Raw genomic sequence first — 14998 nt, 5'->3', positions numbered from 1 at the left:
TTACAGCATTAAAAATGAATGGAAACAGCAGCTAACTCCAACTTGCCTAGTTAAATAAAAAATAAATAAAAAATAAACTGTAAATCGCCATATTGGTATTGTTGCATCATCATTTGGAAAGTTTAGGAATTCCTGAATTTACTGAGACGATGGCCTCAGTGTGCATTAATGAGCATACTTTTCTGGTGTCAAACCATATATGAAAACATGATACAGATTTTGAAAGCTGAGAAACAGCCCTTTCAAATGATATGACATGTGATACGACCACATCAATGAAATGCTAATCAGTCAAGAAAAAACACCTGTGAAAATGTGTATCTTTGTCACGTCTATGACCAGACTATCTGGATAGTATTTTAAATACATACAGTGAGCTTCACAAGTATTGGGACAGTGAAACTGTTTTTGTTGTTTTGACTCCGTACTCCAGCACTTTGTATTTTGACTGGGCCATTGTGACAAAGCTCTTAAAAGAAAAGGAGAAAAAAAAACAGAATGGTTACATGTGTATTTATCCTACTGTTTTTACCAAACAAATGTCAATCATATTAAGTGTTATGAACAAAACATTTTCTCTGTCCCAATACTTTTGGAGCTCTCTGTATATGCACCAAAACATATTACAAATGGCATTTAGTCTTACATTTGATAAGGAAAGACATACACAATATAATATTTTAAAAAACCTTATTGAAAGAATAAGGTTGGGAGGAATACATTGTCTCAATCAACCCTAAAAACAAAGTGCAAGTTGCATCATGCTATCAGAACCATACCATTATATATATATATATATATATATATATATATATATATATACATTAATCTCAGTGATATAGATAGGCATCTCAGTGCTAGAAGCACCGCTACAGACCCTGGTTCAATCCCAGGCTGTATCACAACCGGCCATGATTGGGAGTCCCATAGGGCGGCGCACAATTGGTCCTGCGTCGTTAGGGTTAGGGGAAGGTTTGCCCAGGGTTATGGTAAATAAGAGGGCCCAGGGTTGTTGTAAAATGTGTTCTTAACTGACTTGCCTTGTTAAATACATTTTAAATAAAACATGTATATTGTCATCAAAATTTTACTGGAATTATAAAATGTTTCAAGAATAAGGCATATAATAACAATAATTGGCTTTTACAACTTCAATTTCTTCTAACATACATTCCCCAAGCCTATAGCCTAATACAGGAAGAGAAGGGGATTGACCAGTGACAATCTGAGCTACTTGGTGAAGACTAGGAGCCTCTTTACTAGTACCTAGCTATGTACTGTATAGTCGGTGCATGTATCTAACTATATACAGCTGCCCCCACGGTGACAAGGATAGACAGGGGCTCATTTAAAACAAGATTACATGAATGCAGTGGAAAGTTGGGTGAATGCTTTTCTGTACGTCGGAGTAAGTCAAAGCAGGCATCAGGCATCGAATACAAGTGTGAATTATATATATTTAAAAAAAAATTGTAACAGTTTCTATTGTTTCTCCCCACAGGTGTATACGCCATGTCCGTTTCAGAGGACAAGGTTTCGGGTGAGGAGGTAGGCCGTCTGAAGGCTAAAGATCCAGATCTGGGGGAGAATGGACTTGTGTCATATCGTTTCATCGAGGGCGATGGGATGACTGTGTTTGAGATTACCACCGACACTGACACCCGTGAGGGTGTTATCAAACTGAGAAAGGTGAGAAGGGACTGAAGGGGATTTACTATTCCATAAAAATGATGGAGGAATGAAAGGAATGTGTGAGACAGTCTATAGAGTCATCTGCATTGAATCACCCTTTTTGTTACTGCCCTTTCACTAACATTCTGAGGACTAAAATGATAGCCTCAATACGTGACATTACTTGATACACCTGTGTGTGTCTGTGCGTGTTTGAATATGTAAAGGTGGATATATGCAATTTCTGTGTGGTAGAGAGAGAAAGAGAGGGAAAAATAGAAAGAGAGCGTGTGCCTGTGTGTGAGACTGAAGCACACACTGAGCAGAGAGAGAGAGGGGGAGAGCGAGAGAGAGAGGGAAAGAGAGAGAGAGGGAGAGAGAGAGGGGGAGAGAGGGGGAGAGCGAGAGCGAGAGAGGGGGAGAGAGCGAGAGAGAGAGAGGGAGAGAGAGAGAGAGCGAGAGAGAGGGAAGAGAGCGAGAGAGAGAGAGTGAGAGAGAGAAGTGATTTTTCACCGTTCCACTCTGTGATTGCAATGACACCGCCTCAGTTTCTTATTACGAGCATTGACTTTCATGGTTGGTTCTCTGGGAGAGGAATCTATGCAGTCTGACTGTGGGTCGGCTGCTAGCGTGGCACTGCAGCTCTGCTGTGCTCCAGGGCTGGGATTATGCCGACGTTTACCAACCTGGGGAGGTCAGCCTTGCACTGCACTGCACCGCGCCTGGGCTGCCTCTGGGTGATCACTGGCACCATTGCGCCCGGAGCCGCCTGCCTGCCATGGTTAGGCTTAGCCGGGCCTCCAGAGGAGAGAGAGAGAGGCACTGCTTCCCTCCCTGGTCCCTACACAGCAGGAGCAGCAGCCTAGACGGAACATTGCCACCTGGTGGTTCTTCATTATTTAAAATCCCTCAACTGTCTTTCACAGCACAGGCTCCCTCACACTCAGAGATCAGCAGCAATCTCACTCACACTCCTCTCTACTCCTCTCCAAAACTAACACAACTCTGAGAGAGGGAGGCCTTTGCATGCGTGTCTGAGAAGTAATCATATTTTCTCAAGGGTTTACGCAAGCTGGGTAATTTTGTCAGTTCAGTGGAGTGTGAGTACCAGTGTGTAGTCTATGTGCTGAAAAATGGCGCTGTTCTATTAATCATGCCTGAGGATTATAGCAGGTAAGCCACGACAGCGGCCATTGAAATGTGGAAAACGGCCATGTAAACAACTTCCTCTATGGCCAGATGAACCCAAGTGGGATCAGACATCGCTGCTCAGTGCAGATCCCCTTCATTTCCATAACAGAGAGGGGCACCAATCATAATAAGTCTTATGAACACCGGATAATACAAATTGTAGCTGGGGAAAGTGGAATAATTGAATAAGAGGATATAATGGCTTGGTGCTGAGTAGAGAGGGTGGTGGTGGGTGGGTTGTAATTCTTAACAGTGTTTGACTATCACAAATACCAGGACCCAGGTCCCAAATGAGAACATTCTGCCTGCTGATTAGGCTGGGTGTGGCGTGTGTGTGTGTGTGTGTGGGGGGGGCAACGACAATACAGTGTGCCGACTACAAACAGTTTGATGTAGCCCTGCTCTTCTCAATAACATAATGCCTCCACTATACACCTCTTGGGAAATCATCACCTTTTGCTCTTCAAAGCATGTTGGAAATTAAAGTCGAAATTACTGTCGGAATTGCCAGAATTTTAATCAAATATTCTGTTTCAACTGCGGGCTACCAGGCGCAGGCTGAATGCTAAGAGGAAGTCTGGCATTATTGTGAATATTATCTACCGCTGATTAGTTTCAGCTGCAAATTATTAAGTGCCAAAATAAAAGAACCGAGAGAGAGAGAGAGAGAGAGAGAGAGAGAAAGAGAGAGAGGGGCAGAGATTGAGAGGACGGAGGAAAAGAAAAGAAAAGACAGAAAGAAAAGGAGAGAGGAGAGAGAAAGAGAGAGAGGGAGACAGAGAGAGATATAGGGGGAGGAAAAGAGTGAGACAGAGAAGACCACAGCTTCAGGAGACAACATCAGTGAGGAACATTCACCGACCTGTTAAAGGAAAGAACTGGGTCATGACTGTTCCCACCGTTGGCAGCTTCATTAAAGACATGCAAAAAATACTGAAGGATGAACAAAAAAACTGAGATAGGAAAACAACTTCAAATCAATCACCATAGAGGCAGAGATAGATAAAGTGTAAGTGTGTGTGTGTGTGTGTGTGTGTGTGTGTGTGTGTGTGTGTGTGTGTGTGTGTGTGTGTGTGTGTGTGTGTATTCTGGTATGATGCGCCCTCAGCTCCGGTCGGTACTTTAAAGTCTCACTTGGTAATTTGTGGGAGTGATGGCTGCCGAGTGAGTCAGGGTAACAAGAAAACAGGTGGATATGTGAAAGCAGTAGGAGGCAGGGTGTAGAAGGATGAGGGTTGTTCACACTAAATGGCCATTAACTATTTTTGAGCATAATTGATTTGGGAGTGTCTTTCCAATTTCTTGCAATTAAATGAACTGGTGGTGATTGAGGCTATGACTTAGAAAAAAAGCATCCACATGGGTTCTTCGGCTGTCTCTATAGAATAACCCTTTTTGGTTCCAGTTTAGAACCCTTTTTGGTTCCAGGTAGAACCCTTTTGCAGTAGAACGGGTTCTACATGGAACCCAAAAGGGTTCTACCTGGAACCAAAATTGTTCTACCTGCAACCAAAAAAACGATTCTTCAAAGGGTTCTCCTATGGGGACAACTGAAGAACCCTCTAAGGTTCTAGATAGCAGTGTACAGCTACAGTAAATCATTTTTATGATGCAGTAATAGTATTATAGAAAGAACTACATTGAGACAACCTTCTCCTTATCGGCCCATGATTTGAATGGTCATATAGTTTAAATGTATTATTACTAAATCCACCCTGCTCCCTCTTTCCAGCCTGTGGACTTTGAGACTAAGAGGGCATACACCCTGAGAGTAGAGGCATCCAACACACACTTGGACCCCCGTTTCATCGCCTGGGGCCCCTACAAAGACACAGCCACGGTTAAGGTTATGGTGGAGGACGCAGACGAGCCGCCTGCTTTCATGGCAACTAGCTACAGCTTCGAGGTGGAGGAGAATGCCCGTGATGGGACCGTGGTGGGCCGTGTACACGCTAAAGACACAGACGTGGCCAACAACCCTGTCAGGTAGGCTACTTGGAACACTCTGTCTCACTCTCTTTGTTACACATTTGTGTTTGTTTTTAGCGCCGTTGTCTGATTATCAACCCCACTCCGTCTCATAGTGTTGTAATACATCCTTTCTGTTTTAAATTGACCATTTTATGTTGATACCTAGATGATTTCAGTTTCAAAGGCCTCACCTTGTCACTATAAAATACTGCAGGGCCCGACTCAATCAGTAAACAAAATAAATATCCTATTTTATTTCCTGCTCTGCAAGAACAAATATTTAAATTAATATGCAGTTTCAAACTATAAATATTGTTCCATCGCATACATTAATCCAAACAGTGCAAAACATGCATTCTTACAGCACAATAATAATTGGGCTTTTGTTTTATCTAAGGAACCAGGCCCTAATTGAATACAGTTCATGTTTACTTATCACTACTGTTCACTGCAGGTACATGATTCCCCGCTACACGGACGTGGAACAGTTCTTCAGTGTCGGCCCAGAGGATGGCATCATCAAGACCACCAGACCGTTGGACCGGGAGACACTACCCTGGCACAACATCTCTGTCAGCGCCACTGAGATTGGTACGCCACCCTCCACCATCCACTTCGGGTTTCAAATAAGAGAGTAGCTGTGAATACCAGAGATGCCATGCCTCCCAATCCAGGAAATGTTGTGTTCCCCCTCGGCTCTTATGTCGTCCTAGAGTCGCCACCCCTCAAGATGTTTTTAGAGAAGATTACCACAAAGTGCCTTTCAAAAAGGGAAATGAGTAGCTAGAGACTACTGCAAAACATCCACATCCCCCAAATCAGAAATAAACATCTTGAAGTTGCTGTGCTCTGTCTGTGTGATTCTACTCCACATTATTATGTCTGGTTTTGAAGTATATCTGTCTAAAATATTTCCATCTCTCTTATCAGGGATAATTTGATGCATCAAAAATGTATGTCTGGAACTTTAGAGATCAAGCAGTTCTGTTGTATTATGCACAACACTCGTCTGACAGCATCATTTCCAAGCATTCAACAACCTACATCATTTCTTATACAATAAATAGGGTCATACTGTGCTGTCTTCTCATTGTGTTTGCAGTGAATTTCAGAGGGAGCTGGTTTTGTTTTCCTAGCAAGCCAAATCCCATGAATGCGCACTGAATCACTAACTTGTTTGTTATTCATTTTTGTCATTCTGCACAGGGGGACATCACCAAGATACAAAAGTACGTGTCAACATCAAAGTCAAAGATATGAATGACAACGCCCCTGAGTTTGCCACACAGAACGAAATCCTTGTGTGTGAAAATGTCTCCCCTGGCAAAGTAAGTCTAATCATTTACAATGTATATTGTACTTTTTCCCAAGTCACATTTAGAAAAGACAGATCTTTATGCATACTAGTAACCATCATGTGCAACAATATATTTCTATTTTATTGAATATGTTCAGTGTTTTGGTGGACTCTGTCTGTACTAACTCTTGTGGGTGTTGTTCAACTCAGCTCATAGAGACAGTCAGTGCAGTGGACAAGGATGAGATGGTCCACCGACAGTACTTCCACTTCAGCATCGCCCCAGAGGCTGTCAACAACCAGAATTTCTCCCTGAAAGACAACAGAGGTGGGTGGCTCAAGCATTCTATATCCATCAATGAGAAGAGCGACTTCTGTTTGGACACTTTTACTGTCTTTATAGTGGCTAGTCGGCACTCCAGGACTCCAGTCAGTGAAATAGAAAACCACTGGGTATTTTTCCTTCTTTACATCAATTCAGGTTTCTCTACATCCAGATGGGAAGTGATTCAGCAGATCTTTGTAGACTGAAGTTTGATTTGAAGCTAGATCCAATAGAGCTCCCCACTTATTAATTACCACGGGTGTCTCTCTGGCGTCCTAGCCTCTGCATCGGTGAACTGCTGCATGTAGGAGACTGAGCCTGTTGGATCAGTTTGCAGTGTTTGCGATTGCATTAGCTATCCCTACATCACACTCTGACTGATCAGCCAGAGGAGTGGAGAGGAGTGGAGAGGAGTGGAGAGAGAGAGAGAGAGAGAGAGAGAGAGAGAGAGAGAGAGAGAGAGAGAGAGAGAGAGAGAGAGAGAGAGAGAGAGAGAGAGAGAGAGAGAGAGAGAGAGAGAGAGAGGTGTTTGGGGGCCTGGCTGGCTGGCTGGCTGGTGACTCATCCCAGCTGTCCTTAAGCTCAAAGCCCCTGCCAGTCACAGTGATGGAGCGGCTGCTTAGGCGAGCTGATCAGAGAGAGTACCTGTTACATTCCATTTCAACAGATGAGGCACAGTGGTATTTATCCCCAGAGGATGCCATCTCTCATCAGAGGAGAATTACTCATCATGGGGATAGCGTTCATCAGCCTTGTTTATAAACTCCTGGATTAAAGATAATGAGAAGCAAAAGTTAATCACAGAGTTTTGACGCCATAAAAATACTTGATTAGACTTGCTTATATCCATAGAGATTGCTCAGGACCATGTGACAAAGCTATTGTAATGACTATGATGGAGACATTCAACAGCTGCTGCGAGTAGTTCAGTCAGCATTGCCATCTTTGAACAAGCAATTACATGACACTTCTCTTAATGACATGCATCCATCAATATTCTCTTCTACAAACTTAAGCCAACTTAAGCTCTTTTTTCATCCTCTGCCATTGCTTTAATACTCGTCCCGACCGTGCCGTAATCACAAGCTACTTCCAAGCATCTCTCCTTCTGTGATGGAGGAGAATGAATGAGGGGGAATGAATGTGTTAATTGCAGTTTAATGGGATATTTTTTTTAATCCCCAGATAAAGTCATATCAGACTGTTCCAAGCAGTGCTTCAGTGACTATATAGCAGCCAGCATGGCAAGGGATGGCTCTCTACCCGTTTGATCTGCTTTAATGAGAGTCAAAATTAGTGCTTTTTAGCAGTGTTTTCAAAAAGCCCACAATACGAGCAGAACAGATTACAGCCCCTCTGATTTGTTGGGTTTAAAGAATCCAAAGCATCCTTTGAAATGGACAGCTTTCTAATCTAAATGTATCTATGTATTTTCTCGTGATTTTCAGAGTTTGCGGTGTCTGTCTGAGACAGCAGGGGCTATTTAGTTTTTTCTTGCGTTATCATATCTGCAGATGTAAGAACATTTGCTAAGTTTAATTTTATGAAGAAAATGTTCCTCAAAAGTGGCTTCTTATGAAGTGCTTCTTTCAGCCATACTACCTTGTAGGATATTTAAGTTCTCATGGCTTTAGACTGTGTTCTACCTCAACCCTTAAAAGATACTCTACCAAGGCAATGATAACCTTTCTTAGTATGATGTAGACCTATAATGAATAGCACAGGATTCATAGAGCCCATTCACCCTTCCATTCTGTATGCACAATAGCCTTGTCATGAGAAACCTTTTCTGAAAAAGGTGTAGTGGGCTGAGGACACCGCTGTGAGAGAGGGAGGGAAAATGACTAAGCCACAAGCACCTAAATGAACTCGCTCCATCTCTGTTCTGAGAGCGACCTTGCACTGCGTCAGGAGAGTGCACTTGGCATCCTTCCACCCTCACCCAGCCCCAAATAAAACCAATACAGCTACCTCCGCTAGAGCTTTGATTACACTTCCAAAAGCTAATAAATGTTCACAATATTACAATAATTTAATATCTGGAAATTCACAGCTCATTGCTTTTCCCCCGGCTATACGTCTGCCTTCTGCCTTATGAACTCGTTGGATAAGTAAAACTCTTCGGTTATAACTATGATTGTGTTAAGCAGTCTGTACACTACCGGAAATAAACACCCCCCCCCCAAGAGGAAATATTTAAAGGACCCTCTTTTCTCTGTACTTATTTTACTTCGGCTCCTCTCTTGTTCCCCACAGACAGCACAGCCAGCATATATGTGACCCGGAGGGGCTTCAGTCGGATGACCCAGGATGTCTACTTCCTTCCCATTGAGATCAACGACAACGGTATTCCTCCCATGAGCAGCACCAACACGCTGACCATACGAGTGTGCAGCTGTGATAGTAAGGACACCATCCTGTCCTGTAACGTGGAGCCTTACATCCTGCCTGCAGGCCTCAGCACCGGAGCTCTCATCGCCATACTCGCCTGCATCGTCATTCTCCTGGGTGAGCATCAGCACTAAAGAAAACATCAACTTGCATTCAATCTGTTGTTGATCTAATATTTACTCATGTTTGATCTTTTTTTCCATCCTGAGTGGTGCTTATCCTTAATGTTTTCAGAATAGTTTAATGTATTTATGGAACAGATGCTTGACAGAATATTAATAGTGTGCGTTTTGATTATTTACACAGGCTCAATTAATTATTTAGCTTGCAATTAACACTGCTTAAAAAATGTCAGACAGATTCATACCACCTGTAATACTGTATATTTTTGCACTTCCAATCCAAATGATCTGTTAAAGCCTGTCTAATTAGGCAATGTGAAATGCTAAAGGTATTTTAAGAGCTATAAGAGCTAGAGCTTGTATGATTGGCTGACTGATATGTTTCTCATGGCAGCGATCGTGGTGCTGTTTGTGGCCCTGCGTCGTCAGAAGAAGGAGCCGCTCATTGTCTTTGAGGAGGAAGACATCCGTGAGAACATCATCACCTATGACGATGAAGGTGGCGGAGAGGAGGACACAGAGGCCTTCGACATTGCTACGCTACAAAACCCTGACGGTGCCAACGGCTTCCTACCCCGTAAGGACATCAAGCCTGAGCTCCAGTACCCAATGAGGCCTGGCGGGCACCCTGTGGCCAACAGTGTGGATGTGGATGATTTCATCAAGACCCGCATTAACGACACGGACAACGACCCCACGGCCCCTCCCTATGACTCCATCCAGATCTATGGCTACGAGGGCCGGGGCTCCATCGCTGGATCCCTCAGCTCCTTGGAGTCGGTGACCACAGATTCAGACCTAGACTACGACTACCTCCAAAGCTGGGGCCCGCGCTTCAAGAAGCTGGCCGACCTTTACGGCACCAAAGACTCTGCCGATGACAACTCTTAACGTTCACCCATTTCCCTGACCATCTCCTTGCACCCTTTCTCCAACCTTCCACTGACTTTGTGTGGTGCTTGAAGTTTACTATAAGTATACCACAAGCATTTTTATTTATAGTAAACTTTGTTATTTGTACGTGTAAAGTATACTTGCAGTATACTAGATACCTGTTGGGGATGTTTGGTAAGGAAGGACAGAGGGAATTGAGGAGGTGGAAACAAAAGTGCGAGAGAGAGAGAGAGAGAGAGAAATATAAAACACATTAAAAACATTGAATAAAAACACCTCTGTGGGATGTACTGGTGTGTATGGAAAATTAAGACATGCTTAATGTTTGTGGTGAGAGATCAAATAACACTCGGTATTTCAATTTTTTATTCATTTTGTAGGTTACTACGGTTTGGGGTTGGAATGTGGGTCACAGAGAGACATGTAATTGTTGATACTGTGAATGAGCTCACAAAGAGGAGAATAAAAAATTGTTGCCTTATATCAATGAAAAAAACGATGAGAAAACCACAACAGCAAACTGAGACTGGTCGCTCGTGTAGCACCTCCATCTTCCTGAAGAAGATGAATTCAACAAAAACAGAGACAGTGTTTTTTCACAAATCCAGTGAAAAATCCCCCCTTTCAGCCCAATTTCACCAATGATAAATCACAAGGAAAGACCTGTGAGCTCAAAAATCGCCTTAAGTAATGGACACTCTTGCATCACAGTGCATTTTTTGCAACTTGAAAAATATATCCTAAAGCAAGCTAAGGTACATATAACGTATGTACAGTACAATGTGCAAATATGTCTCTTGAGGATCAAACGTGCGCCGATTGGTTCTTGTAAATCTCATTTTTTATGATAATGTTATTATGATTATTATGATTTTTTTTGTTCTCTCCATTTTTTAAACATTTTTTGGGGGCGTATGTTTTTCTCCCTTGTTGAGAAAATAGCAATCTGTCCTGTTGTAGTGAATGACGCCTAATTTCTATGTCGAATTTATGGTACCTATTTGTACAATTTTAAAAGTTCTTATTTTAGTACACATGCAGATATCAGTATTTCAACATGTAAGAAAATGTTACAGCATCACACTTATATTTTATGAACATTGTACTGTTGCTTTATTATGTGCTTCTATCTAAGAAGCGAAAAACTTTGAAATAAATGCTTTTTATAAAATGATTGATGGTGTTAATAAATCTGTAAGAGCAAAAGAGCAATCTGTTCTTTCCCTAGAGGTGATCTATGTTATGATATTGAACGGTGTCTACTGGATGATGCTGGGAGGACTTAGAGTAATAAAGGAGTTCAATATACAGTCACAAATGGTGCCACAGAACAACCAGTGACACCATGAATATGCACACACACACTGCCCACACACACACACACTGCACATTCATGTATGGAGCTTTCACTGGTATGGACCCAGGATGTCAGTGTTCCCGTTGACCATTTCCTGAGACTAACGTATCTCTCCCAGGGATGCTCCATAGCAAACTTATTCAACCTCTCCAAGGGATGCTTCCCAGCTAAAGGTCAATGTGCACTTTAACACTAGAAAAGCCAGGCCTGGAGGGACTCCACTTTGAGCCATTTTGACAGCAACATTCTAACTGTCTAATAAGTACATTTCATATACAGTGCCTTCAGAAATTATTCACACCTCTTGACTTTTCCAAATGTTGTTGTGTTACAGTCTAAATTTAAAATGTATTAAATTTAGATTATTTTTCACTGGCCTACATGATATACCTTAACATCAAAGTGGAATTACATTTTTTTAAATTACAAATGAAAAGCTGAAATGTCTTGAGTCAATAAGTATCAACCCCTTTGTTATGGCAAGCCTACATATGTTTAGGGGTAAAAAATGTCTTAACAAATCACATGAGTTGCATGGACTCTGTATACAGTACAATACTGTTTAAAATATATTTTTTAATGACTACTGTACCTCATGACTGTACCCCACACATATAATTATATGTAAGGTCCCTCAGTCGAGCAGTGAATTTCTAACAGATTCAACCACAAAGACCAAAGAGGTTTTCCAATGCCTTGCAAAGAAGGGCATCTATCTATATTTTATGTCCTGAATACAAAGTGTTATGTTATGGGGCAAATCCAAGACAACACATCACTGAGTAACACTCTTCAAATTTTCAAGCATGGTGGTAACTGCATCATGTCATGGGTATGCTTGTCAATGGCAAGGATGAGAGAGTTTTTTTTAATTATAAAAATAAATGGAATAGAGCTAAGCACAGGCAAAATCCTAGAGGAAAACCTGGTTCAGTCTTCTTTCCAACAGACACTGGGAGACAAATTTACCTTTCATTAGGACAATAGCCTAAAACCAAGGCCAAATATACACTGGAGTTGCATACATTTAATTTTTCTGAGTGCCTAGTTACCGTTTTTACTTAAATTGGCTGGAAAATCTATGGCAAGACTTTAAAATGGCTGTCTAGCAATGATCAACAACCAACTTGACAGAACTTGAAGATTTTTTAAATAATAATGCACATATTGTACAATCCAGGTGTGCAAAATTCTTCGAGACTTACCCAGAGAGAGATAGATATCTAATCCCTGCCAAAGGTGTTTCTAACATGTATTAACTCAGGGGGTTGAATAATTATTAAATCAAAATATATTAGTGTTATATTTTTTATAATTGTTTTACAAGTGTTACATTTTTCATCCACTTTGAAATTACAGAGTTTTTTGCGTAGATTGTTCACAAAAAATGACAATTAAATAAATCTTTATCCCACTTTGTAACCCACCAAATGTGGAAAAAGTCAAGGGGTGTGAATACTTTCTGAAAGCACTGTAGAACAATGTCCTGGTGTAGAGAGGAGTAGGCAGGAGGCAGTTGTAGTTTTAGAACTACTGAATTTATTTAAGCACCATATATCAAAGTGGGACGAAACCCAATGCTGTTGTCCTCAAAATATATCTTCATAAACAAAAAGGCACAGAGCGAACCCAAAGTACAAAATATAAAGTACTCAGGGAATAGTAGGAGAGATTCCTCTCAGGAAAACAAGTAACATTTACAATGACCGACAAAGACAAATGGCAGAGTGAGTATAAATACAGTGACAGAGTGGGGATTGGAACCAGGTGTGTGTAATGATGACGAAACAAGTCCGGGGTTGATGAGTGAAGGGCGTTCGCCAGCAGTAGGTTCGGAAGCAGTTAGAAGGCCGGCGACGCTGAACGCCTGAGCTGAACAGGAGGGGAAGCGAAAGCTAAGGCTGGGGTGACAAACACAAATAATCCTTTGGTTGTGTTTATGAAGGTCTTGTGTAACATTAGAACACATTTTTTTTTCATGAGTTTATATTACCATGTGTTGAGTGCAAGGAACAGCAGTTATTCTTGGAAATATATTTTGCTTTGATTAGTGCTTTTTGAGGTCATTAATTTAAAAAATATTCTGGTTTGTGATTTCGGTTCCGATAATTATTTTTTAACATTAAAATCATTATGAAATAATGACATTAAAATTATTTTAGAGCTTTTTATTGAAAATTCCAAAGCCAAACATAGTGAATATTCAATTGCCAAAACATTTAAAATATCTATTGTCTATGAAATAATAAACATTTTCAGTGGTGTATGTTACTTATTTTTTATTTTATTACTTATTATTTTTCATTCCTTTAGTCATCCTATTTAGCTAGGCTAGCCAAGCGTAAGCATGCAGTAGAGTTGTCTGAAAAAAATAATTTGACTAGTTCTTCAAAGTAGATAAGACGTACTTTCACAAACGTTCACTATCCCTCTCGTAGTTGTGTACATTCCTCCCATGCCGTCTATGCGGTCTTTGTGTATCTAACCTAATGTATCAGGTGTAAAAGTGTGTCCATCTCTGTCTGAGTTTTTCTTTATTTTAATAATTTTCTACACTGTAGAATAATAGTGAAGACATCAAAACTATGAGATAACACATATGGAATCGTACAGTAACCAAAAACAGTGTTAAATAAATCAAAATATATTATAAATGTAGAGTTCTTCAAAAAAGCACCCATTGCCTTGTAGACAACTTTGCACACTCTTGAAATTCTCACAACCAGCTTGAGGTAGTCACCTGGAATGCATTTCAATTAACAGGTGTGCCTTGTTAAAAGTTCATTGTGGAATTTCAGTTGTGTTGTGACAAGGTAGGGGTGGTATACAGAAGATAGCCCTATTTGGTAAAAGACCAAGTCCATATTATGTCAAGAACAGCTAAAATAAGAAAAGAGAAATTAAAGTCAATCATTAATTTAAGACATGAAGGTCAGTCAATACGAAACATTTCAAGAACTTTTAAAGTTTCTTCAAGTGCAGTCACAAAAACCATCAGGCGCTATGATGGAACTGGCTCTCATGAGGACCACCACAGGAAAGGAAGACCCAGAGTTACCTCTGCTGCAGAGGATAACTTCATTAGAGTTAACGGAACCTCAGATTGCAGCCCAAATAAATACTTCATAGAGTTTGAGAAAAAAAGATACATCTCAACATCAATTGCTCAGAGACTGCATGAATTGGGTCGAATTGCTGCAAAGACACCATAAGAAGAACAGACTTGCTTGGGCCAAGAAACACAAGATATGGACATTAAACTGGTGGAAATCTGTCCTTTGTCTGATGAATCCAAATGTGAGATTTTTGGTTCCAACCGCCTTGTCTTAGTGAGACGCAGAGTAGGTGAACGGATGATCTTCGCATGTGTTGTTACCCCCATGAAGCATGGAGGAGGGGGTGTGATGGTGTGGGGGTGCTTTGCTGGTGATACTGTCAGTGATGTATTTAGAATTCAAGGCACACTTAACCAGCATGGCTTCGTAGCATTCTGCAGCAATACACCATCCCATCTAGTTTGTGCTTAGTGGAACTATCATTTGTTTTTCAACAGGACAATGACCCAAAACACCTCCAGGCTGTGTACGGGCTATTTGCCTAAGAAGGAGAGTGATAGAGTGCTGCATCAGATGATCTGGCCTCCACAATCACCCAACCTCAGCCCAATTGAGATAGTTTGGGATGAGTTTGACTGCAGAGTGAAGGAAAAGCAACCAACAAGTGCTCAGCATACGTGGGAACTCCTTCAAGACTGTTGGAAAAGCCTTCCCCATGAAGCT

The 14998-nt window shown here is 41.2% G+C and overlaps 1 protein-coding gene across 1 annotated transcript in view; it reads left to right on the top strand.

Annotated features, from left to right (window-relative positions):
• Window positions 1–11036, top strand: part of LOC115112134 (cadherin-11-like) — a 68882-nt gene extending 57846 nt beyond the window's left edge. The window contains exons 6-12 of the mRNA XM_029638961.2: window positions 1502–1689; window positions 4595–4848; window positions 5288–5424; window positions 6040–6161; window positions 6341–6458; window positions 8712–8963; window positions 9363–11036. Of these exons, the coding sequence (XP_029494821.2) occupies window positions 1502–1689; window positions 4595–4848; window positions 5288–5424; window positions 6040–6161; window positions 6341–6458; window positions 8712–8963; window positions 9363–9859 (1568 nt within the window). The 3' untranslated portion in view covers window positions 9860–11036. The remainder of the gene's footprint in view (window positions 1–1501; window positions 1690–4594; window positions 4849–5287; window positions 5425–6039; window positions 6162–6340; window positions 6459–8711; window positions 8964–9362) is intronic.
• Window positions 11037–14998: the final 3962 nt, after the last annotated feature.

The sequence above is a fragment of the Oncorhynchus nerka genome, linkage group LG27, assembly GCF_034236695.1.
Source record: "Oncorhynchus nerka isolate Pitt River linkage group LG27, Oner_Uvic_2.0, whole genome shotgun sequence".
Classification (NCBI taxonomy): Eukaryota; Metazoa; Chordata; class Actinopteri; order Salmoniformes; family Salmonidae; genus Oncorhynchus; species Oncorhynchus nerka.
Note: the sequence above shows the minus strand (reverse complement) of the source record. Positions and strands in the feature narration are given on the sequence as shown.